This window comes from Heliangelus exortis, chromosome 11 (assembly GCF_036169615.1).
Source record: "Heliangelus exortis chromosome 11, bHelExo1.hap1, whole genome shotgun sequence".
Taxonomy (NCBI): domain Eukaryota; kingdom Metazoa; phylum Chordata; class Aves; order Apodiformes; family Trochilidae; genus Heliangelus; species Heliangelus exortis.
The window spans coordinates 18,869,836-18,896,557 of record NC_092432.1 but is presented as its reverse complement, the minus strand read 5'-3'; the positions used below and the strand labels follow the sequence as shown (position 1 = coordinate 18,896,557).

Sequence of the window (26,722 nt, the reverse complement as noted above, 5' to 3'; positions counted from 1 at the left end):
CCATTTGAGGGGAAAAAAAATTAAATCTAAAATAATGTACTTTTTCCACCAGCCACAGTCTGTGCATACCATTTCCTTATTTATTCTTCAAGAACACATAGGCCAATGTTCTTATGATTGCTTGGTCATCACTTGGGCATGGTATGCCTGGTTAAATATGTTTGGTTTTTAATTTCTGTTACTTTATTACAAAATTCTCCAGTAATGTGATTTTTATGTATGAATTACTTACTAACCTAAAGTCTTAAAATCTGTATTAGGAGTTCACATATAGTTCATACTATATAGGTTTGACTGCTTTATTATAGGGTAAACCAGTGTGCAAGAGTTTGCAAGACTTGGAGAGTTACTGATTCTGGAGCTGCATGCAGTCAGAAGAGGACTGAGCTAAGATGGAGGTGTGATGAGATAAAGGCTAGGTTAGGAAAGTGATTAGGACTGGAGACCTGCTAATCATTGACCTCTGTAAGAATCCAGTAGTTTATCACTTATCTCACTAGCACTTGGCATTTTCCTTGGTAGCTGCTCCGTTGTTCATAGCCGAGTGAGTAATTTGGCGTGGGATGAGCAGGAGGAGGGAGCTGCAAGTCCAGCAGCTGCACTTGTTGGCACTGGCTTGTCAAACACCCTCAGTGTAGTCAGCAGCTTGCTTGGCACCTGTTAGCCAATAACACTTAAATTGTTGTGAAGAGAATAGGAGGTCATTTTTTTAAGCACTTTCTTCAAATTGTGTTGCTTCGGATCTCATTACATTTCCATGAGTTTGGGTCACGAGTATTATAGTGGAAAATGTGTGTAATATATTTATGTATCCACAATGTATGCATGAGTATATTGTGTACCTTTAAAATATTAGAGATAAAATTGTAGGTACAAGAGGGATATTAAAACTGTGACAGTCCCTATTAATGTAGGCTTGTATAGCAGTAGAAGAGGAGAAATCATTCCTTCAGTGCTGTGGGAAATGTGTAGGTAAGCACTACAACTTTTATGGCTGAATCTGTCAGTCAGTCTTGCCTCTAAGAAAGCAGCAGCACACCATATCCTAGGAGCAGGGCTGATCTTGTGCTTTTTTTTTTAAAAAAAATAATAAAAATTCTCACTATATAGAATAATTGCCCAATTAGAATTTTTAACACCAGCAACGCTTAGAAAAAACAAAGAATGGGCCTGTACTGGAGGCAACAGGGATGTTATTTTATAAAATTTACATGTTTTCTTCCTACTTTGTGGTAAGTTGGAAAGTGATAAAAAGAGTTGTAGAAAAAGCATTGCTTTATGTGCATGTTTTTCTTCCATCATCTGTATGCACTTGTCAGTAAGCTCTGTCAGCTTGTTCCTTCTTGTACTAGATCAGCATATGAAAAATCATTTGAATATATTAATTTTGTGGGTAACATGACCTTTTTTGCTGTATACTTTGTTACTGGATGTGGAGTATAAACACTGATTTGTACCCAAATCTGACAACACCAGCTTAATAACCTTTTTTAAAAAATGCTCAAAGGTATCGATGATGTTCTGTTACAAACTGACTTTTGTGTAGGCTATTTGCTGTGACCAGTTTACAGTATTATCAGTGATGAAATGGTGATTAGGAACTATAAAAACATGCTTCAAGAGTTGCTGAAAGATGATTCTCTGTACAAATGGAACAGACATACCTCATGTCTGACAAACAGAGCAGCTGCCAGCTGTGGTCACTGTGGTGTTCATACAGGATGATAAATGTTGCTTCATTAGAAAATGTTGGTGCTTTCCACCTTACCAACCAAATAAATTCTTAGCAACGCATAGAAAGCTCTTTAGTCTGCAAAAGGTTAATTTGGTGGGAATTGAAGTAATTTTTTGGAGGGGTGTGTTCAGTTATCAGTGGGGAAAGGTGGCTTTACTGCTGGCAGGCATTTATGGCACAGTCACTGAATTAGTCCTCAACTGAGATACTGCAGTGCTGCTTTCAGCTCACTATCACTTTGCATCTTGCTGTTTCAGTTCATTCTGTGGTAAGAGTATTTAGGCTGCACAGCTGTTGTACAGATAGATTTATTATGGAACACAATTCCTTGTGTGGTATTCAAAAGCTATATTAAGTTGTGAGCATATTGCATTTAGACAAGCGATTGCAAGAGAAAAATAATTATTTACTAAATGCTTATTAGTATTTGAATTGGTATGGAAAGTGTCAAGATTTTAATTTTATGAAGTTAGAAAATACTTGTCAAAATGCTTAGTGGGATTTTCTTAGTTGTTTTTGTTTTGGTTTTTTTTAACTCCATAGTCATGGGGCTTTAAGCCTGTTAGGTAGGGATTAGATCGCTGAAGTTTTTGTTGATATAAACACGTAAAATTTACAGAAAAAAACAAAACAAAAACCCCACAACCAAAGCAGACTCATTCCAATTTATTCAAATGCCTTGTGAGTTGATCTGTGCAGATTTACTGTTCATGTATATTAGCAACTCAGTTATTTTTAGATGTCCCTTGCTTTAGTTCAAATCTGGTTGGAGAACAAAAGCCTGGGATATAGATCCATCAATAGGTGACCTGAAGAAAAGTTTACCATGATGTAAGCAAGGTAGATTTTACTTCTAAAATGACAAATGTAACTTTGAAGCATGTGAGTTAGGAGGTTGTTTGAACTTCACTGGATTTCAGGGACTGCCCATGCATTGATCAGAGGTTGTGTATGGGACCTGCCTCTTGGTTAAGCCAATGAGGAACACATCTTCTCAAACCTGTGGTTACTTAGTTTTCAAGCACTCTACTTACCATGTGGAGTAGTTGCTATGCATTTTCTCTTTCAATAAGTCAATGTTCAGTAAGTCAGTATTACCTGTGATGTTGAGCTTGCAAGGCTTTAGATATTGGGAATAGCATCGTGCCCAGTCTGGGGCAGCTGAGCTGTGCTGGAATGACCACTGGCAATTTGTACTCTTCAGCTCTTCCATTGCCTCTCTAGTAAAACCATTCTGTGATAGTGCCAGACAGCAAGATGCTGGGAAACCTTTTTGATGCAGTAACAGTGAAGCTGCAGGAGCTGCTGATGGAGTCCTCCCTCTTCTCTGCCAGGCAGAAAGGGACCTGGGAGTCTGGATTGCCAGGAAGCTGAACAGGAGCCAGCAGTGTGCCCAGGTGGCCAAGAAGGCCAATGGCATCCTGGGCTGGCTCAGGAACAGCGTGGCCAGCAGGTCCAGGGAAGGGATTCTGCCCCTGTGCTCAGCCCTGGGGAGGCCACAGCTTGAGTCCTGTGTCCAGTTCTGGGCCCCTCAGCTCAGGAAGGAGATTGAGGTGCTGGAGCAGGTCCAAAGGAGGCAACTGGGCTGGGGAAGGGACTGGAGCACAGATCCTATGAGGAGAGGCTGAGGGAGCTGGGGGTGTTGAGGCTGGAGAAGAGGAGGCTCAGGGGAGACCTCATCACTCTCTCCAACTCCCTGAAAGGAGGTTGGAGCCAGGGGGGGGTTGGGCTCTTTTCCCAGGCAACTCTCAGCAAGACAAGAGGGCACAAGAGGTCTCAAGTTGTGCCAGGGGAGGTTTAGGTTGGACATGAGAAAGAATTTCTTTCTGGAGAGGGTGATCAGACACTGGAATGGGCTGCCCAGGGAAGGGGTGGATTCTCCATCCCTGGAGATATTTCAAAAGAGCCTGGATGTGGCACTCAGTGCCATGGGCTGGGAACCGCACCGGTGGATCAAGGGTTGGACTTGATGATCTCAGAGGTCCCTTCCAACCCAGCTAATTCTATGATTCTATGATTCTCTCTTGAACATAAACAGGGCTGTGCCCCAGACAGCTCTGCTTCTCTTTCCTATCCTGCTTTATCAGTGTGGTGCTCCAGTCCTGCATAAGGGACAACAGGTTCCACAGTGCAAGGGAAAACCAACAATAGGACTATGTGTTCTTGTAGGGTGTGGCTCTTTGTTGTTGTTGTTTAAAATTGTGCACCTTGAACACTGTGACACAACTGCAGGTTTAAGAGTCGTATCGAAGTGCTTGCACTGGGAATATGTTTGGGAGGACTTCTCTGTGAAAGGTGCTTGATCCTAGGTCCCTTTCCAAACCCTTTGTTGAAAATCTTTGCCATTTGAACATGGGTTAAGTGGTAATGTGCTCCAGCTCTAATTCTTGGTAAGTGTTTAGGCAGTGCATCATCAGGCAGCCTTTACTTTTCTTGGGCATTTCTTAGAACCAAATTTAGTGTAGACTGGGCTAGCCTAGCCAGCTTTTTCCTTTAGTATGAACCCACCAAACTTTTAAAGTGATAACATTTAAATAACATGATTATATGCATTCTTATCTAACAATTTCTTGCTTGCTACACAAACAATAATTTAAGTCATAATTTTTCTACTCTCTGTAATTGGCTTTCATACAAACATTTGTTTTAAAGCCTGCCTGGAATACTGCATACTTCAGTTGAAGTTGTTTATCATGTGGTACAAGATTCTCATTTTCTGGAAAGAAAATGCTGACTCTGGTTTAATATGAACAGCATGATTCATCCTACTACATATAATTTTGCATGCTAGGTATTTTATTTGCTCAGTGCCCAGTAGTTGTTAGAGGCAAATTGCTTCAGCAGAAAAATGCTAACTTTTTTCCTCCCTTTGTTACAGCAGAGCTGCCATTTTTCCACTAAACTATTGTTTACCAGAATACCTGTAGTTACCAAGATTGTAATCTTGCAGAGATGTTGTTCAAAAAAATTCAAACTTTCTCTTCCTCTCTGCTTACCTAAGCTGCACTTTTAAAGTGAACAATAGAGCATATTTTAATTTTTCCTCATTTATGATCACATTTATGGATTTTTTGGTAGTAAGAGAGAAGATCAGGAAAAGCAAAGGGGAGCCCTGGTGTAGGGAGTGTGATTGCAATAGCTTGGAGCTATTTATCACTGAAATGGAAATGTGTAAGGAAGGCTACTTTTTCTTCTCATAAGGACTGGATGACACACACATTGTTTAGAAAAGGGAATGCCTAGTTGGGCAAAAGGATTTTTCACATAGCTATTGAGGTTTCTCAGTGTTCTGAGTGATGTTATGGGATGTTTCTTACTTCTAAGTGTCCTAATTAGGTCAGGCAGATGCACTGGGTGTCTTCTGTTACACACTTTCTTGACAGCTCATTCTTGATAGTCATTGTTCAGCAGAGTCTTCTGTTCAAGATTTTTAAAAAAGTCTTGATGGATAAATGTCTGAACTGAGCTTTAATATACAAACATGCCAGTTTGGTGGCATAGCCAACAAATTAAGCACTAAGTAGTTTCCCTGGAATTAACAAACATCTGCCAATGTCTTGTGACTTCAGATAGCAACATCAGAGAGCAGCCACTCAGCACAAGGAGCTATACTGAGTCTTTTCTTCCTACAGCAAAATATTGCATATATGGCAGAGGAGTCTGTTCTGCTGTCTTGACCACTTGAGTTGCTTGAGTTTTCTACCTGACTGGGATGTACATGAAACAAAAGGATTTTTGAGGATTTAAGGGATGAGTGTCAAGAGCTGGATCATTCACCGTGGTTTCTGTTTGATGTAGGTTTTCATGTTGTTCTGAATTGGAAGGTTTTGTTCACTTCTCGTGTGTTTTTTCTGGGTTTATTTCTCTGTTTAGTGTATTCAGCACCTAAGATAATACCAGCTATGTGTTAGGTTCATGTAGGAAGGAGGAATGTCAAAAAGTGTCTCTGCCTTTGGTCACTGGTAACTGAAATGAAGCTGGGCCTTTGTTCTTTCTATTTAAACATAATGGTAGTGATATTTTATAACAATAAAAAATAGTAATTATTTTTACTGATGGTACATAAGAGGTGGCACTAGGTGAGTATGTTATCTCTTAGAGTGCTCTGTTTGAGAGTGTTAAATGTAAAAAGCCAACTTTTATTCATGCAACATAATTTTTATAAATTTACTATGATGTCAACAGATTTTCTGAATTGCATATATAAGGACAATTGATACAGATTGCAAATTGAACCTAATTTCAAATCTGTTTCTTTCACAGGAAAAACCTCTGATAGAGGTCCATTTCCACTGTATGGCAGAGATACAGGGATACCAGGCTGTCAAGTAAGTATAATTGTGATTCAAAGCAAATGGAATAATCTAAACTAAAATGTAGTTTAAGTTACTTGAATGTAGCAGGCTGCCAAACATAATAAACTAGAATGTGTTTAGAAATTTGCAGAATAAATTTTCTGGCTTATGCCTGGTCAAATCACCCTGAAGTTAGAGGAGACACTTGTTATGTGCAAGTGGAGCTGGTTTTGTAGATCATGAAGGTGAAGACCTGTGTTTTTAGTAGAAGGGAGAATGTTACTAGTCTGAACATACTGAGCAATGTGTTTTCAGTCTTGTGCATTGCATGTTTCCTAAGGATCATTGTGAAATGAGTTTTCTTACTCTTGGCAGCTATTTGTTCCTCTCTGAGTCTGCAAAAAGAATTGCAGACCAGTCCTCATTATGTATCACTATTAGTCTGTGACATAATTTGGCAAAATGACCCACAAACAAGCAGTAATTGCTGAATATAGTTCATTAGTTAGCTATTACTCCTAGTGGAGAAGTTCAGGTGGATTTTTAAAGGAATACAGTGTCCTAAACTTTCAATTTTTCACTATTAGGTTATCCTGTGTAATACTGTATTGTTTTGTGGTTTTGATTATGTGCTTTTCAATTAAGAAAACTTTCTTTCTATGTCTTTAAATCTTCATTTTTAGAGTGAAGATTTCTTCCATGTTATTTCTAATGAGCCACATTAAGAATATTCTGATCATTGTTTAAAAGTCTGTTTTGACTGCACAGGAAGTTTGAATGTTTAAAAAGTATAATTACCCGTTGATTACACTCAGTATTTGTTTACAAAAAGTTAAATTACTAATATATTATGTTTTAATTCTAAGAAATTAATTTGTCATGCTTGAATATTTTAAAGTTTTACTTCATGTAGACTGTTTGCTCTGGGCTGATATTTTCAGAGTCTTTTAACTAGAAGGTTGTGAAGTATGAATGGGCAGCACCATGTGGCAATGCAGTTCTAATATGACTTCCCCTTTAGTTCTCTGCAACACAGATGTGACAAACAAAGGTCTGTTTGTAACTCCAGGGCTGAGCTTTCAGTAACATTCTCACTGCAAACCTCCTGAAGTTCAAGTTATGGGCTTCACATTCTTGCCAGTCTAGACAGGCAAACATTGTATTAGTGTTGTTACTGTTGTTCAAACAACTCCATGTGTACTGTATTTAAATATAATGTTTTAAGCTTTGCATTAGTTTGGAAGCAAATTAATTTCCATGTTACTCTTTCATTAAGTTAATGTTCTATATCAGAAAATGGGTTTCTATTAACTTTGCATAAAATTCTGTTTTGCTTTGTGGTAATGAGTGAAATTTCTGTTGCTTGGCTTCTCACTGAGAAAAATATTTTTATATCTCCTAATTGTTTGTCTAGAGCCATTTAATATTTTTACATGTAGCTGCTTTAAAGCCATAATCTTAATTGTTTATGTTAACATCTAATTCCATTTATTCTTTTGATATGCTTCCTATTATTTCCTCTCCTACAGTTTTTTCATTCTAAACCATTTATAGGATATAGGAAAAAAGGTTATTTTAGGTAAATATCTTTTGGGTTTGTATTCAGGGTAATAGAAAACAGTGGTTTTGGTTTCCATTACTTAAATGTACTTTTTCTTAAAAGTATTCTTTGATGCTGTATCTAAATATCTTTGTAATTAAAGCATCTAACTTTTGTCTTACAGTCAGTGGACACAGAAAAGATCCTAGATTCTTTTAAGTCTATAGAGGCTGGAAATCCAGTAGGTGATTAAGATGATTAGTCCTTAGAAAAGATATAAATGGAGTTAATTTTTACAGTGATGTGTATAGTGCAGAATATAGAGCAGGTATATTTTTGATAGCAGGTATGTAACAGGGTTGCTCTTGGGTTGAAATTCTGGTAGAAAAGCTTATGTTTTGACCTAGATGTTCTCCAGTAGTTTCACAACCCTGGGAAATTCCAGGGATTTAATTTGGGTACAGGACCTCACCTCAGGCCTTAATGTTATGTCAAAGATAAATTTCCTGGATCCTTCTGACAATGGTGGTTTTTTGTCATGCAGTATTTGCCTTTTTTATAACAAATACCCAATCTTTGATACTTGTTCAATTGGTGGTGGCTCCAATAGCTTCTTATGGTAATGCTGGCCAACTTGCCATTCTTCAGCCTGTATTTTAAGTTTACATGTTCCATGTGTAAAATATATTTTTAACACATGGCTTTTACCCTCTCTGAAGTTGTCAGTGCAGTTTCCAGTTCCAATTCCACTGCGTTGTTTGCTTTTTGAATTTTGTAAACGTGGTCTTCATTTTTCATCCAACTCACTAATTATGAGGTGGAATGATGCCCAAAACAGATGCCTGCATAGCTTCAGTTAATATATTAACCCAGTGTTGGTCATGAACTCCTGGGTACTGTTTTTTAAAAAGCTATTCAGCAGCAGTTATAGTTGTCCACAGTTCCTTAGTTCACCTGTGAAATGTAAAAGTAGTTAAAGCCTTATTAAAACACCTCTTATGCTATCTGAGGAATAAGTAAGATGGGTTTTGCATCTTTTATTCCAGCTGAATCCATATCACTTCTTCATTATCTTCTATTTTGCAGTCTGTTTCTTCCAGAATTAGAAAAAAAAACCCACAGAAAATCAAACCAAAGCACAAAAAAAAAAAAAGTGTGGAGGAATTATAGGCCACTGCTTTTGTTCTTCCACAAAACAAACCCATGAAACTCTTTCCTTATTCCCTATTCTCTGCACTCTCTGATCAATGAGTTTTCAAAGACTGTGTGAGGTTTCTGAAATTACAAGAATGGCAGAAGCCAGTTTTAGGGAGTCTTACTGGATACACATGAACTGAAAATCTCTGTCTCCTCCAAGTACTCTCTTACTCTCTCTGTTCTTCTTAAAGCAAAGTTCTTTTCATGTGTCAGTGCTGTAAATGGTATTAATAACCTGGGGTGGGTGGGTGATGAGGTTTGATTTTTACTTCCTGTTAAGTTTATAGAGGGCTGGAATGATACTTTCCAAGACTGTTCTAAATTGCAATGCTTAGCACACTTAATATCTATCACTTCCATCCTGTACTGAAAATGATCTAAGCAGGGATTTGAAGGGACTGAGCTACCTGCAGGCTTTATATTTAGGCTGTAAGAGTTTAAGTGTGATTGATTTTCAATGTAGCTTGAAATCTAAGTGACTTCAGTAAAGAAATGTGATTCATATATTATATTCAGTCACAAGAATATAAATATGGCTAATTTCTGTATATTTTAGCAAAGAGCAAGGGCAGGATTTGAGTTTGTGTCCATCAGGTGTATTAAGCAAGCCAAAAAGGATCATCCAAGGGTTTACCATTTTCCACTGGGACTGTTACAGGCAAATAACAATTTTGAATAAGGTAGTTGCATGTGTTTCTAGATAATATTAATATTAAAGTTAATGGTATATGTTTGTGTGCTACATTAAAACCTGTGTTTGCCTTGTACTTTGCAATCAAATTCTGAATAATCTCCCTGTTTTTATCTTAATTTGTATTTAGTGTGTACTCTTTCTCCTTGTGTCTTCACTACATTCTGCACCTTTCCCTTACTATTTTTTCCCCTCTCTAATGTTTGGTGGAATACATAGACTAAGTTGATGGGTAAGATAATAAATTGAGGCTCATATTTTTTTTCCCCTCTCTGTTTGGTGGAGAACATAGACTAAGTTGATGGGTAAGATCATAAATTGAGGCTCATATTTTTTTTCCCCCTCTCTGTTTGGTGGAGTACATAGACTAAGTCGATGGGTAAGATAATAAATTGAGGCTCAACTCAATCATGAGTTGATTTTTAGATTAAAATCTGTATTTTGCTATCCATGATATGCATTGCTACGTGGCTTGACACAATGTCTGTATTTGTGACCTTGAATTGGAAGGAGGGGAGTCCTTTGTGGGGGACTCCCCCATTCCTGTTGAGCGTGTAACTCCAGATTTGGGACAGGCATCTTTGCACAAACCTTAAATCCGATCTAAAGGAAGCTTTCAGAAAGCTGCTTGTTAATAAAAAGAGTTTTCTTCACATTTGTGTAATCCAATACTGAAAACTGTAGCTTATGTAAAAGAAATGAGATCAGACTTCATGTATTGGATGTATGACTCCCATTTCCAGTGTCATCAAGACTGTGCCCAGCTGTCGCTGCACATTGCTTTGACAGCTCTGAGCTCTAAGAAAGACAGGAATCTGCACTGTTTTCAAAGTGAAATTGAGATAAATGTGCAATACATGTGTAGCCCTTAGCCTAATTCTTCTAATTGTTTCTCTGGGTCTCCACAGAAGCTAACTTTATCCCCAGGAGCCTTTAAGTGCCCCAGCTAATTGGAAAAAAGGGGGGATTCTTCTTTAGCCTAACAGTCTCTTCTTTGCCTCTCTCTCCCCACTGGCATCACTAGGCTGAAGATACTAAATTATCTGTGACTATCCCCTTAATTTCTGTTTGGATTCTAAATAATCTTGCATGAGAGATAGATGTTAGGGATTTTTTTGACATGTGGAGATAACACAGGTACCCTCCTTTCATAATTTCACATCTGCATGCTATCCCACGTGTGAAAAAGGAGCTAAAATTGAGTGCCAAATGTACAGGATGTTAGACAAGAACTCTAAGAGGTATTCACCAGATTCTGTTTCAAGTGTAACCTGTCTATAAAGAGATGTATCTTAATTTATTTTTCTAACTCTCTAAGCTATATATTCTATATGATGATGGGACACTTTAAATTTTATAAAACTAATTTAGAAAAAAGCTGAATTAATGGCATATCTGTAGTACATGAATACTGGAAGGAGCTATGGATTATATCTATTAAAAATAAGTATGCAAGACTATATATTTAATACTGCATAAAATATTTACTAAAATATATACATATGCTACTATTTATTTGATATGAACTGTAGGTACTACATGAATCAAATGAAGAATTCATAAGATACTATGTAGATGGTATATATTATATTTAGTAGCAGCACATGGATTTTTAACTTCTTTCTGCTGCTATTATTATATACTGTTTTGTGCATATTGTTAATGAATAAAGCTGCTTCAGAATCTTTATTTTTTAGATGGAGAAACACCCACTAGAAAGCTAGTCCCATCAGTGTTCCCAGTAATACTGCTAACACCATTTTCCCTTCAATAGCCATCAGCTCTGCTATTGCTGTGAAGCTGATGTGACTTAAGAGCATATTATTGCATCATGATGTAAGGTACATCAGGCATTATTAAACTACCCAGAATTGTGCAGTATGAGCACAGCATTTTATGCATGTTAGAACCATACTTAGTGCTCCTTATGGGAATATATTTCAAGTAAACATATTAAGACATGATTTCAGACAACTTTTTTTTCCAGGATTTACCAATTTCTTCTTTATCAGGAAAAATATATACCCTCCACTGGAATATTAAGACAGATGTAGTGGTGTTTGTACATCTTCAGAATGTGTTTTGTGTTTCTTAAATTACTTTATATGTTACCTTGGGTGGTACTTTGGAGAAGAAAATTAGTTGACTTGTGTCTAATTGTTGGAAGAAACTCATCCACCTTTAACCTTTGCTATGATTCAACATAAAAACATTCTCCTCATCTGGGTGCCAATCAAAGTCAGATTTGTATATCCCTGACTCATTGAAAAGTACTGCAGAATTTAATACACTGTAGGTATTGAGGAACCAGAATTCTTTCTGTTGGCTTTTTAGCAAAAATTTGTAAACTTTGTTTATTGACTTAAGAACAGCTTTCTTCACAATTTATTGTGAAACTTTAAAGGCTTGCATCTTGCTGTTTGTAAATTTAGCACTGTATTAAAGAATAAATTGACAAGCATGAGAACCTTTTAGCTGTTAAGATCCTTCACAGAGTAAAAAGTTTGGGTTTGTGCAAAAAAATTTCAAGTCTCCTCTTAACAAACATGCTATAAGAACTTTGAAATAAACCCAAAAATTGCCTTTAGCACCAATTTCTTGGGCAATTTAACAGATGAGCACTTTGGCAACAGAAATGGTTGCAAGTGTCTGTAACAGAGTCAGTAATTTGCCTCTTTCAAATTTACAAAGACTCTAAAGCAGTTTGAGCAGAATGCAAATCTAAAGAACAATCCTGCAGTGCTGGGGCAAGTAGTATCTCAGCACATGTTTTTTTACAGCTATCACACAGGTTGAAGAACTGCAGTAAGAGTAGGACTCCAGAAATGTGAGTTGGCTGGGGAGACCATAAAAGCTCCCTTAGATTGTGCATGGGCAAAAAGGGCAACTTTTTTGTTACTGGTAAGGCAGTGAGGAATATGCAAGCAAGAGTGAAAAAAAAAGTTGTAAGGTGTATCTTGTATAATGGAGAAGATTACCTTGTTTTGTTATAGTAAAATATCAGGTAATATTAGACTGCTGGAGGAATAAGCATACAGACAAAAATGTGAATGTGAGGAGGTAAGGGTTGAATAAAAATGTATGTGGGAAGCAGAAAAGAGATTAATTGACAAAAATGGGAAGTCAAACAACGGTATCCAAACTGTAATTCGAAATACGTGGGGTTTTTTATAAGAAAAAAAAAACAAACCAAACCAACTTGGAAGTGGCAAGAGTGAAAGAAATAAGTAATTGAGAGTAGTGAGATAGAGCTGTGGTGTCTGACAGGTGAGACTTTGTAGTGACAACCAGGTGTAGTGAGGCAACCAGGTGCCAGGTAGTGGGCTTGAGACCTCATGTGAAGCCCACCTGTGCCTGATTAGGGCAGCCCCTACTGCACATGAGCAGGATTAGGGGGCCAATAATAAGCTCACACCTGGGGAAGCCAAGGGGCTGGTTTAGCCACCTTTGGAGCAGTAGCACTGATCCAGGCTGGTCAAAGCACCATTTGTGAGATTCTACTGGGACACCTGGTTGGACCTTGGAGTGCAGCATCCATAGAAGAGGTTGGTCTTGCTACATGTGGTCTATGAGTAGCAGGGTCAGCATGAGGCACTCTTTGTGTCTCCTCATAGAAAGGGTGGATCTAACTTCACTGGTCACATAAAGATCCATGGGGACCACAGGAAAGATAGAAATCATTATTTCATATTCAGACTTATCTATGGAATTATGAGCCCAGCAGGGAGGTAAACTGAGCAATAGCATGATAATTTACCCATAGAATCCTAGAATCCTAGGGGTTGGAAGGGACCTCGAAAGATCATCTAGTCCAACCCCCCCTGCCAGAGCAGGGCCCCCTAGAGTACATCGCCTAGGAACGTGTGCAGGTGGGTTTTGAATGTCTCCAGTGAAGGAGACTCCACAACCCCCCTGGGCAGCCTGTTCCAGGGCTCTGTCACCCTTACAGTAAAACAATTTTTTCTGATATTCAACTTGAACCTCCTATGCTCCAATTTACACCCATTACCCCTTGTCCTATCACTGGTCACCACTGAGAAAAGCCTAACTCCATCTCCCTGACACTCACCCCTTACATATTTGAAAACATTGATGAGGTCACCCCTCAGTCTCCTTTTCTCCAAACTAAAGAGACCCAGCTCCCTCAGCCTTTCCTCATAAGGGAGATGTTCCACTCCCTTAATCATCTCAGTAGCTCTGCGCTGGACTCTTTCAAGCACTTCCCTGTCCTTCTTGAACTGAGGGGCCCAGAACTGGACACAATACTCCAGGTGTGGCCTCACCAATGCAGAATAGAGGGGGAGGAGAACCTCTCTTGACCTACTAACCACACCCTTTCTAATGCACCCCAGGATGCCATTGGCCTTCTTGGCCACAAGGGCACATTGACATGGCTCATAGCATGTTAACTGCTACAGGTCACATTAATTAGACAGTTCTAGTGCCTAAGATTCTACCATATCTTCAACCACTGAGACCACACATGCTCAGATCTCAAAAAAATGTGACCCATCTATATGGAGTAGCACTGATGTTGTGCTTCCATTTCTGAGAAAATCTGGGTCTAGTCAATGTGTTATTCCCCAGTTCTGGAGTCATAAAAAATCCTTTTGCTCTAACTGCAGAATATATGAAAGAAGAAAAGTCCTCTTTTCCTTCTGGGAGCAGCCTCTCTCCATGGTAAAGATACAGATATTCCTTACTCAGAGAATCTGCACAGGCCACTTCTCTTTTTGGCAATATCTGATTCAGAAGGTCACGACTCCTGGACAGAACTTTAACAGAGCTGTGAGCTTTTTATTGGCCCCCTAATCCTGCTCATGTGCAGTAGGGCCTGCCCTAATTAGGCACAGGTGGGCTTAACATGAGGTCAAGCCCACTACCTGGCACCTGGTTGCCTCATGTCTCTACAAGACTTTGCTTAAAATGTTTGAGTCAAAGAAGAAAATGGTATTTGTAGCACACTGCATTTTGAAAAGTGGTTGCTTCCAAACAAGTCTTTCTCAGTCTGCAGGTGTAGCCCCACACAGCAGCATGGCAGCACATCTCTGCCATCTCTGGGCTGCTTTGCCAAGATATTAACAATTAGTGCTTTAATACAAGTGCCATTGTACTGTCATGCTCTACTCTGGCATTATGTGTCAAAGGATAGTAAGTGCTGGATGTCTTGCTGGAAGATGAAAGAGGCAATGTGAAGTTTGCATATGCAAGGCCTCTCACACTTCCAGAGTTCTGTGGGTTTTGTTTCTTCTGTAGAAATTCTGTTCATATCCTGAGACTTTGTTTTTTTGTTACTCATCTCTAAGATTTCTATCCCTGCTTGGCTTCTTTGAGATGAATAATTCTAAAGTTAGTGTGGTGAGGATGTGCCATCTGCTCCTATGATATTGTGGTGTTATTGAAAAGATTTAAAAAAAGAAAAAGCTAACTAATGGAAGGATTTTAGTTAATAGAAAAATATAACTAGCTTGTCAGTGTTTGGAAATAGATGTATTTACACCACACTTAGATGGCAGACATTAGAAGAAGTACTATAGTGGCATAAGGGGTGGTAGGGTGTAAGCCTTGTGGTGTCTCTTGGATCCCTTTGGGGTTTTTTTGTTTCTTTGGTTGGTTGGTTTTTAAATTAAAAAAAATTTAAAAGCAATACCAACAAACCAAATAATTTCCAGATTTTGAAATCTGACCTTAAAACAAAACAGAACAAAACCAACAAAAAAAAAAAAAAAAAGAAAATACACACTTCATTGTACTTGTTTACAATAAACAGAAGTATGCGTGTTTTAAACATGCTAATTATAAAAAAGCATAGGTGCTTCTAGAGGGACTACCACTGTGTAATTTAAAAAATATAAACTAGAACTTCCTCTGGTGCTAATAAATGACAGATTGCATCTCTTATGGACACACAAGTTGGTTTTTGTTTTCTTTGAAACTGGTGTATCTCTTAAACAGCAATGGAAAGCTCTTCCTACCCTGTGCTGGCAATATGTTTGAAGTTTCTTTTAGATGGATGTTCTCATTAAGGCAGACAGATACATTATGTTCTGGGCTTTTTTATGTCTGCAGTGGCACTGGTAGCTTTATTTCTTCACGTAGTTTTAGAAACAGCATGAAGAACAAAGTGTCTGTTTAAATCCAAGTAATACTGAATTATCGAAGTATAAAAAAATACAAGGCTTGTACCTGTGTGGAGTTTCTAATGTCAATGTAACTGAAAAGCTGACAAACTGATTTTATTTTGTAAATTTTCTCTTTTTTTATCTCATCTTCTCTGACACCTTTGTTACTGGTGTCTCTCCAGATCAGACTTTGACAGTTGAGCTATCAATCTCTAAAAACAGTTTCTGTAGGAAAGGCTCACACAGTGTTAACTGAGTTCTGATGGCTGGTACTGTTTTAAAAGGCTGAGTTGAGAAGAGGAATACATGGTTTAAGGGCAGACAGAATGTCCAGACTTGAGTTGGTTTTGCTTCATTTTACTTCTCAAGAAAATCAGACAATATTAGCTTTCTGTTGATTATGATTTATTAGAAGTTAATTACTTTCTGTGCTTTTGAGAAAATATCATCCACCTCTCAGCAGATAGGAAGCCTTAGATAAGATTCCTTTTTTCCAGAGCTGGAGGTGACCACCTGAAGTTAATCAGGGAAGACATCCCCCCAGAATGAAGTGGGTAGCAGGTGCTAGGAATTAGTTCTAGTTGTGGGGGATGCTATTTATAAAAGGGAAGCAGTTCTGCAAGGAATCATTTTGAATGTCTTAAGCAGACAAACTGTTACCTGTCTTTGCCCATCTCTTTCTTATACTACTTAGGGTTGGCATTCTTTTAGTTTTTTTAATTTTCTTGACTTCTTTTTAGTTTTTGTGCTTGATTGTATTTCAGTTAATTAATATCCTATAAATCAATATATATTAAGCATCTTACACATTGCTGCATGAGAAAGTCAAAAGCATGTCACACCATGGAGTGCAGATAAAATTTCTTTGGCTAATTGGTTTTTGTCTCTAATCTTACTGTATTGGAGCTGGGTGCTTCTAAATTAGAGATTTGTGATACTAATGGAGAATGGAGGGGGTGGGGGGGGAAAAAAGCCCAATTCTTTCTTCCCAGCCATACCTGTCTGTCTCAACGAGCTGGATTACCCTTTAGATTTTCTTGAATTATTTTCTCTGTTTGTCTGTAAGCAGTGTAATATGTTGAGACCTCATTTACCTTCTTTTTTCATTTCACAGGGAGATAAAGTCCTTTCCCAAACTTTGCATCTGCACAGTTTACTTCCCTCATGATGAATACAGGCACTGAATAGACCTGGGAAGGGGGAGAAAAAAATGGTTTAAATGCTGTTACTCAACATTTGCTGGCTGGGGTGGTAGTTTCTGTGGAACTACCATTCACAATAGTGCTCCTGATGGCACAGATTTCTAAAAAGCCAGGAGAGAAGGAGAACATTGATTAGGAGATAGTCAAAGATATTTACTGGGCTTGGCTATCCATTTATTAGCATCCTAGTGCTGGACTTAGCTTTCCCTGGATTCTATGTGGAAACATGAGTCCTCTGTGTTAAGTCCTAACAATTATGTGCTTGCTTTACTAATGCCAGTTTTTGAACTCTCATTATGTTACACATTTTCTGAGCTGGTGCTTTGAGCAAGTGAGATTTTTCTCTTGGTGGTGTGGGAGTGATGCACGGCTTCCATACCATAAACATGAAACATTCCACTAATGGGCTGAAATCTTTTGAAATCATTTTGCTGAAGATGCAGAGGGAGAAACAGATGGAAGGGTAGTTGGAGATTTATAATACCCTTTATAGTCTGATTTCTGTAAATAAGATTCAGCATAAAATCTTTTATTATAATATTGACTTCCCATGCTTGTGTCTTGTAATCATAGAGAAAAGCAGGAAGGCTGGTACCAAAAAATGAAAACGGAGATGAATAACCCCTCAGCTGCTTCTCTTCTGACATTTTGCAGTTCTCCACAAACCTTCTGCTATTGTATAACCACAGTGAGGAAGCTGTTCAAATTACTGTTTTCCTAATGTAGCGAAAAGATTCAAAGGCAAAGGGAGGGGAGCCTGACCTGTAATCACAATGCTTAGTAATGCCTTCCTAGAATTCAGTCAGCAACGCAAAAATACCTTGCCTGGGGGGATGAGTGAAGACAAGCTGAGCCAGCATAACCTTGGGGATTGGACACCGACATCAGCAGGGTGCTGCTTTTAGAAGCCTAAGAGAGAATTTGTAGTCTTGCCAATATGCAGTATCAGTGCAGGGGAAGCCACTACTGCAAAAGAGAGAAGGGACACATTCAAAAGATTTGTCTTAATTGGATGCTTTCAAGACGTTTAGATGCAGAAGGAAGAGAAAATGTTTCCTTCCCTTCACATTTATTCTTTGCTCCACCCACTGCTTACAAAAACAAATCTGGAATACCAAATAAACTTCTTCCTTTTCTCACCTCTGTCCCTGTGCTCAGTCTGAGTGTGTTTACACATAAACAGATTATCTGTGGTTGCAGATTGTGCTTAGGTATACACCATTAAATAAGCAGCTCCAGAAAAGCTTTGGTGTAAAAAGAACAAAAATAATAATTTATTTGATACCTTGATACTTACTTTACAGTGTTAACATTAATTGGGGAGACAGTAAAACTAAATATCTGTTATTTTGTTTATGATGTTGCATCACTTGAGTATTTAGTACCCTAGGTAGCAGTTTTTTACTCCAGTGAGCTAGATTAGCCTGATTACACTGGCAGGATGCTGTTGATGGATGACTGTCATTATCTTCTCAAACCTGCATGATACTTTAGGTATAGGAGATTATAATTAAATTTTTAAGAGACTACACTGAGATTGTAAGATCTGAGGATTTTTTTAAACGAGGAATATGTTTGCAATTATCAGCATGTTGTTAGAGGATCCTCTCCTGAGATGTTTTATTAGCAACCCCTGATTTTCTTTAAATTGATCAAGAAAAAATGCTCAAGTTATCATCTAACACTTTAGATGTTGTTGTGGTTCTTTAATTCTGGTATGTTCCTCCTCCTGAAGCAGACCAAAAATGTATCTGATCAAATCTATTGGTAATGGTTTGAAGATGTACAGGTTAGCACAATATATTTAATGAAACCTTGTTTGAGACAAAACACTAGAGAGGAGCATAATTAATCCCTCATTTTCTGCCAGTTGCTATTGATTACTCATTCAGGGTCCCTTTGTTCTCAAAATGGTAACACTGTATTTCACATTACTATTTGATGATATTCTCAGGATGAGATTCTTTAACAACATGCTGATAATTGCAAACATATCTCTAGAATTTAAATTTTAAATGAATTTACATCATATGTCTGTTTTTCCAAATTCAGTTCCTATTTTGGAGTGCATATTCATTACAGTTTCTCCAATACTGGAGCCTCGAGTAAAGTGAAATTCACCTCTTTGTATCTTGGATATATTTTTTTGCTTTAGCTGCAGGATGTGGAGTTGAGGTGAACAGTCTTTTTTTGCAATGCAAACCTCTGTAGTGTTCTAGTATCTCATAGCATAATTACTTGTTGAAGTTTTAAATATGTGCTAGGTTTTCCTTTGGAATCATGGTAAGAAAAGGTGCATGACTTAGCTGGGAGATTTTGCAAGTTTAGCAGAGCTTGACTTCTCCACTTTCTTACATTTTTTTTGAAATAGTGCATGCAAATTGTCAAGTTTATCTGTGAGGCAAGATGTGCAAAATATTAAGACACATTATATACATACTTTAAGTTATCCAAATAGCTCACTGAATAGAAGGACGTGTATGTTAAACTTCTGATCTATCCAGTGCAGAATTTCAAATTTATGGTAATGCAAGGAATGCACTTACTGTCTGCCCTATGTAATTTGAAGAAACAGAGAAATGCCAAGTGTGTTTGTCTCTGACAACACGACAGGTTAATGGAAGGATCTGGTTGAGCAGAGTGCTGTTGTTACTTTACTTTGACAAAATATTCTGTTTAACCTCCCAGTTTTTAACTAAACATTGAAGTAAATTTCTTTTTTTTTGTAATTAAACAGTTTTCCTGCCTTAAATAGGAATAGGCAGCCTGGTTACTGGGACTCGAAGCAAAAAATTATTGGAAAAAAAAAAGCTGATGAAAAAAAACCTAGGAAAAATAACCTCTATTTAACTACTTGATTTGGGGGAAGGGCAGTTTCAAGACATAGTTTGCAGTTGGTAAGTTGCAGCTCTCATTTCACTGCTAAAGCAGCCTTCCTTATTATGCCAGCACAATGGCCCTGTCATAATCAGTTGCATATAATGGGCTAATGCTTTTATTCCCAACTATATTATTCTTTTGATAGAAAATAATGAATAATGTAAAGGCACACGGTTGAATTTTGATGGTTCTATTGGATAGTTTGGCTATGGCTACACTAGGATATTCTGACTTCTTAAAGTGTTTGCTAATGGGTTGCAGTTAAAAAAATGAACTTGAGTTAGATTTAGTGCAGGGAGCACAAGGGTAACAAATTTTTAAAAAGGAAAAACCTGAATATATGACAGTAGTACAGTGAATGGACTGTGCTGGTTAAAAATATTTGTGTATTTTGCAGGATTGCTTGGCTTTTCTAGTTACATATGGGCTAAATGCTGGTAAACTGCAAGGAATATTATATAAGGACATCTGTAGGCCTTTAGTTTTCCACATTTCTTTTTTTTATATCTAAGTAAGAAAATCAAAGAAGTGTTTACCAACATATTAGAATTCTGCTGGCCCATGTCCTAGAAGTTCATTGAAGGCAGAGCAGCATTTTGGCATCAAATTCTGTCTTTGGGATTCTAAAGATTCATAGAGTTGATCTGGAAAAGAAATCTGACATAGTCAAACCCTCTCTTACTTTTTGCTGTGCTCAAAATCTTGGAAAGACTTGATTCAAACTGTTTTAAAATATGTTGAATAAGGACCTTTTTTGTCTCAGGCTTACAATTTTGATATAGGATTATGGTTGATTAGCTTGTTAGTTTGAGAGGAAGCTAATTTTGCCTGCACAAAGTGACTTGCTTTCTGTGACAAAGGTGCAGAATACAGGCTCACCCATATGTAGATATCTCTTTCTCTCACCTTTACAGTGCTGGGATAGGTGACTCCCCTGCATTTTACTTTTATGAGAATACTTTTTAGGAGATGAACCCCCTTAAAGCATTTTTTTTGGATAGTGGCCTGTGTCAAAGCCTTTCTTTTTTGGGTCAGCCCATGGGATTTCCCCCAAGACTGCCAAAACCCTTTCTTACTGAAAGGGTCACATTTGAAAACTAAAGCAGTCACGTTTACCTCTTTTTCTCTCTTCTTTTTAGAATCAGGCTTGCTGTGTTCTTAGTTGATTGCAATAAAAGTCTGTCTTCATTTTATTTTATTTTATTAGATTGGTTATCGATCACACATTTTTAGGGAAAACGTTGCCTTAAATCTTGTTTATTTTGGAGCTGAAAAATCTGCCTTATAAAATTGAACGAGGCAAATTTTGAAGGGTGCTGCCTGTTTATTTATAAGGGTAATGCAGACAGGACTCAGCAGCCTTCAGGAGAATAACCACTCATTGATTATTCTTTAGTAATTGGATCTGTGCTTGGCAGATGAGGTTCGGCACGAGCAGGAACGTTCTCTGTGGAGAATGCAGCAAAGTGTGGATGTAAGTGATCTGCCTCTTAGCTAGGAGAAGCTTGGTGCTGATAATACAAAGGTTTTTTGCTATCCTCAGTGGTATTTTTGTATTCCTTTCTTTATCAGATGCCCTTAGGAAAGGATCAGTCCTAATCAATATTGCCTCTCAATTGGTTCAGACAGGCAGAAAAATCAATAAGTTGAACTAATGACATCTATTTTTATTTTCTCTTGGACAACTGAGGAACAATTATAAAATTTTAAACAGATGCTTCATATAATTGTGGAAGTGGGAGGAGAGAGTTGTGGGGTTTGGTTCTGTGGTGGTTTGGTTTGGTTTTTTGTTAGTGTTTGGGGTTTTTGTTGTTTTTTTTTTTTACTTGTTTTTAAATAAAAAATATTACCCAAACAATGTAGATTAGGAAACTTCTTTAGAGTGTGTTGCATACCTTGAGATTTACTGGGTGTATGTTAAATTACTTGTGTTGCTTTGAAACTCGTGGTCTGATGGAAGTGTCAAGAACTGGGATGCTCAGGACAAAAACAAAGGGAAGGAAATGTCATGAGCTGAAGGCTGGAGATTAAGTCTGGAAAAGATACACAGATGGACCTTTTGGAATGGCTTGGCAGAAGTGAATTTTGGAGGTTTTTTTGGGGCTTTTTTTTTTTGGTTGGTTGGTTGGTTTTTTTGTTCATTTGTTTGTTCTTCAGTCACACACACACACACTACATCTCAATCAATAGAGGAAAAGAGAAGCTATATGGATCTTTTTTTATATTATATAATCTTAATATATATACTTAATATATATATATTATTATATATATATTATATATATAATGTTTATATTATATAATTTTATATATCTCATTAAATTTCCAAAATCAGTGCCTGTGATCAGAAGGAACTGCTGGGGGCAAGCAGAAGGGGGATGGTCTTTAGGTGAATGGGACATAGCTGTGAGCAGGGGCTGCAGGAGACAACTTCCAGGGGTTCCCTGCCAGCCTTCCCTGCTCTGGGATTCTCTTTGTAGGACCCTGCTTTTTGGCTACTGGAAATGACAACTACCATGATACTTTATCCCCCTCCCCACAGACAGTGTAAAGAAGTTTTCTTTCAGTCCTAAGTATTCTTGGGCTGAAAGTCAGGTTTTGAGCTAAATGCAGAACAGGTTTCATTTTCTCTTTTGGACAGTTTTGGTTTGCAGGAATGGCTTTTCACAAAAGGACCACTAAGCCCCAAATAAAGGTTTAGAATAGCAACCTTGCTGAGAGCCATATGAGTTATGCTCATCTTTCACAAGTCATTGCACCAAAATAACCATCTTGAATGATGTGATATAATCTGAAAAATACATTTGTTTATGAGTGAAGGTACTTAAGCCTGAGAAGGAAGCTGAAGAGAGCTGGGACCAATGGTATCTGCATGTATTCTGCTGGGCTGCTGGAGCCCTGGAGGGCAGCAGAGCTGGAGAAGTTCCTGCCACCACCCAATGTGCTTGTCTGGCAGCCTTTGGGACCCGTGGGGACATGTGGCCTTGGTCCTTGAGAGTGGCTTGAGGGGAGGAGGAAAGTTGGCTTGTGAGAGGTGGGGCTGAAGCACAAACTTCCAACTAGGTGGCATCTCAGGTTTTTTTTTGTATAGAAGTTAACCTATCTGGCAGGTTCTGTCTTAGCATCCTCCAGTGATTATGTTAGAGAGGTTTAATGAAGGCAAAACACAACCTTTTTCCTGCCATTGGACAGCCCTGCTTCACCTCCTTTGTAATGGGGAGGCCACGCTGCCCCGAGACTGAGTATGAAGACATCAAATGACTTGTGTCTGAAGGCTCTTATTTCCACAGTGCCCTTAAAACACTAATATTGTAAATATTAAAAGCAAAATGTCTTCAGACACTCTGTAACACAGAATGGATGCTGCTGAATGCAACAGCCAGGAGTGAAGCAGCAGTGGAGTTTTACTGTCTGAGAGTATTATTTTTTCAGTACAAAGAGTTCTGTGGGTTTCACCCCAAGTCTGGGGATTTGTAGCCTAAAATAAGGCTGAGCATAGCAACAACCATGGAAAAACTGTTTGCTCATAAATCACCAACATTCATTTCAGTTTCCTAGAAGAAAACCAAATAACATTAGACCAAACTATATATAATGCACTCAGTAAGTCTTAAGAATGTTTTTTTATTTACTGCATGAAAAGGGTAGGGCTCAAGTACATTGTTGGTTTGAAGTTTTTAAAATGTCAAATTTTTATGTCCTGTGCATTAATCTAATCTTTTATCTTTTGTGTTTGATATTTTTCTGACAATTATTCCTTGGTTTTATGAATGTAATATAAGTCTGGATTTCCAAGTATGTGCTAAAACCTAATGTCACACTATAAACTCTTAGCAGTTTTTATCAATTATGTTTATATTGTGCAATAGAAGAGGTGTTACATTGCAAACTAAACAAAGTATTATGATTCATACTTGAATTCTAAACATCCATAATTCTAATTCAATCTCCTGTTATTTTTTCAGATGTTTTAAACTGAAATGGTTAAGGTTTTTTGGAGGCTTACAACCAAATTTGCTCTGCCTAGCTGAATTATCCTATAGTATATTCTCTGAATATTAACTTTAGAAAATCAACATTTTTTGCAACTCTTAAGACCTTGACTGGGAGTCTGAATTCTGATAAATACCAAGAGCAGTGTATGTTTTGCTGTTAATGGTTTGTTAGTGTGGTATATTAATAACTGAATTATTTTAGAGCTTAATTTTACTTTTATTTTGCAGTCTAGTCTGCTTCGGTCAGATATGGGGCTTGGAAGTCCAGGTCAGCTGTCATCCTCAGGAAAACCTGGAACACCCTACTACCCATTTTCTGGCACAAACCAACGCCGAAGACCACTTCATGACTCACCAGCTCTTGGTGAGTAATAATGAGTGGTTTAAAACTTCTGTTCATGGTGCATTTCTGCAGATTTGATTATTTTCTTTGATGGTTCATTTTATATGCTGGAGGTTGTTGACTGAGCAATTCAAATTACAGCAAACTGCTATATAAGAGATAACTGGAATTATTAATATTTTCTTTAAGACACTGGTTTGGATTCAACACTGGTCAGTATAGCTTATAAAACAAATAAGAAACTCCAATAAAAGCCCTAATTGCAAAAGCAATAATGACAGATGGATAGGAGCTGATGACCAGCTGAGTGCCCTTAACCCATGCCATCATTAACTTCTGGAAATGCCTGACCTTGAGGTCATTACCATTATTTAGTAGGGGAAAGACACAAAGGGGAAACAATTATCCTTTTATATGCTAAAAGTAACTTTATTCAAGGCAATATATAGTTCATTGTAATTGGTTCAACATGTCCTTAAAGTTCTTAGCAAGTGGAAACTAGTATTTTATCCTAAAATCAAATTACCTCACAAAAAAAAAAAAATGCAGGCAGGAACTTGCTTAAAATTGTTATTATCTTAAGACATTATTAATATTTTATTCTGGAGATACTTAGAGATACATAGAATTTTCCTGCTTGGTCTCAGTGGTAATATTTCATAACTTTAAAGACTTTTTATTGAATTAGGGAATCAAGAATGAGCCAGCTGTTCTATCTTTTCTTCTGTGAGACTATTTTGGGTGCATGTTTTAAAAAATAATTTTTTGTACAAAAGGAGAGACTGTAGCCTGATATTATAAGTTTAAAAGCTACTGTATTTCAGTGTTAGCATGTTAATATCTTTAGGACTACTTTAGTAACATGCATGTTTTTTAATGTTCCTTATTCTGTATAGCACTCTTTGTGATAGTAAAAATTTGTTTGTTGGAACCATGTAACTTAAACCATACTTTAGACAAAATAAAATTTCATCAAATGCAAGTTGTTTCTTGAAGTAACTTCACTATTAACTGCAAACTTGCTGGGCATTAAAATAGTCATGAATATGCCTGAAGTAGTTTTTTAATTAATTATAAAAGTATGATTTTGGAACTTTACCTGTATATTTGTATGTGTGTGTATTTATGTATTTATTTTAAAATAACTTTTTAAGTAGTTGCCAAGCCCAGCTGCCTTTTATCTGGGGTTGTCTGTCTTTACAAGATTATTTCCTCATAATATGAGAATCAAACATAGAAGTTTTCCAGATCTGTTTCAGAAGAGGAACAGCCTCAGGAAAGTTGAGCGAAATGGTTTGCTGCTGGAAAAGTGCTTGAACTTTAATAGAAAAAACTTGGGATTTGTTGTTGTTACTATTACTAATTTCTATTATTATTATAATTTTAAAGTTTTAGCCCCCTTTTAATGTGTTTTGGTGAGATACTACTGGACTAGTAACCTGCTATTGTTTTGAGTAACAGGGGGGCTGTTAGATCATGGCTGGACAGAGGGTCATAGCAGTGTGGGCAGTCATTAAGGTAGATAAACTATATAGAGTTTGGAAAGTTCCATTATTAAATTAAACAAAATGGACCTAAGTATGGTGCTTTGTGAGTTGTATCCCTATTTTTTTTTTTATTTTATTTCTGAGAGGCTTAAGCAGTTTAAACCTGTTGCAACTGGTAACAGGATGGTATTCCTCTCTCTGTCGTGGCTAAATCTGGGAGACTTTAACCTGGGAAACATGGCAGGTGCTGCTTACAAAGTTATGGAAAATATTTTGCAAAAATGCCAGGAAAAGGAAGTGTACTTCTCTCAACTCATATTTCCAATGGCTTGAGGAACTAAGTCTGAAATTTGTTTTTTGGTTTTTTTTTAGTTATGTGTTACAAAACTGCTGCCTCAGAATTCAAAGTAGAATCATGGCCATTTTATCCCTGAGAAGGAGTTGCCTGACTGGGATTTTAACAAACTCCCTTTCAAATTGCTGCTAAAATTCACTGAAACCAACCAGTGTTCCCTTCTTGGTGACTCTTTGTGAGCAGTGTAAATACCTCTTCCAGAAGTCCTTTTGTTCTTTTTGAGCATGCCCTATGGTGAATGATCAGCATAAAGATACCCAGCAGATATTCCCATCTTATCTCACCCTTATCTTGTCATATCACATAAAATAATTGTCATAAAATGTTCTCAATAAAAATTTAAAAAAATAGGAATTTTGTGTTCTAATTGAAGACTCAGTCAATTGTAGAACTGCTAATCTTGCCAGATACTTGTCTTCAGAACATCAGTTAACTTGTAATTTGCAGGCATACTATTCATATTAATTTTATTAGCAGCTGACTAGCCTGGCTTAGATTCTTGGTGGTAAAATTGTTCAGTACTTTTATGATGTTGAAATAAAATTATTAAATTATTGATAAAAGGAAGCAGGAATCATGCTTCCAACCATACTGCTACATCCAAATTTCAGTTGCATTGCCATTATTGCTTGAGACAGTAAGTCAGGTCATTAGATATGCTCTTTATTTACAACTTTTATTTACAAACCTATAGTTTGAAAGTTACAGAAATTTATACCATGTTAGTATTTTTGTAGTATAAAATATACTTTCACTTTTTTTGGGGGGGGGCAGGGGTGACAGTTGGATGCAGTGATCTTAGAGGTCTTCTCCAATCATGACAATTCTGTGTTGTCATAAATTCCTTTTTGATAGTTTTATTTTTCTTCTGAAGTGCAGA

General features: G+C 37.3%; 1 protein-coding gene across 10 annotated transcripts in view; it reads left to right on the top strand.

The window, feature by feature from the left end:
- TCF12 (transcription factor 12) overlaps positions 1-26,722 on the top strand; it is a 171,345-nt gene that overhangs the window by 92,200 nt on the left and 52,423 nt on the right. For all 10 annotated transcript variants that reach the window (XM_071755073.1, XM_071755083.1, XM_071755071.1 and 7 more), the window contains exons 7-8: positions 5,999-6,063; positions 23,886-24,021. In XM_071755073.1, coding sequence (XP_071611174.1) covers positions 5,999-6,063; positions 23,886-24,021 — 201 coding nt within the window. The remainder of the gene's footprint in view (positions 1-5,998; positions 6,064-23,885; positions 24,022-26,722) is intronic.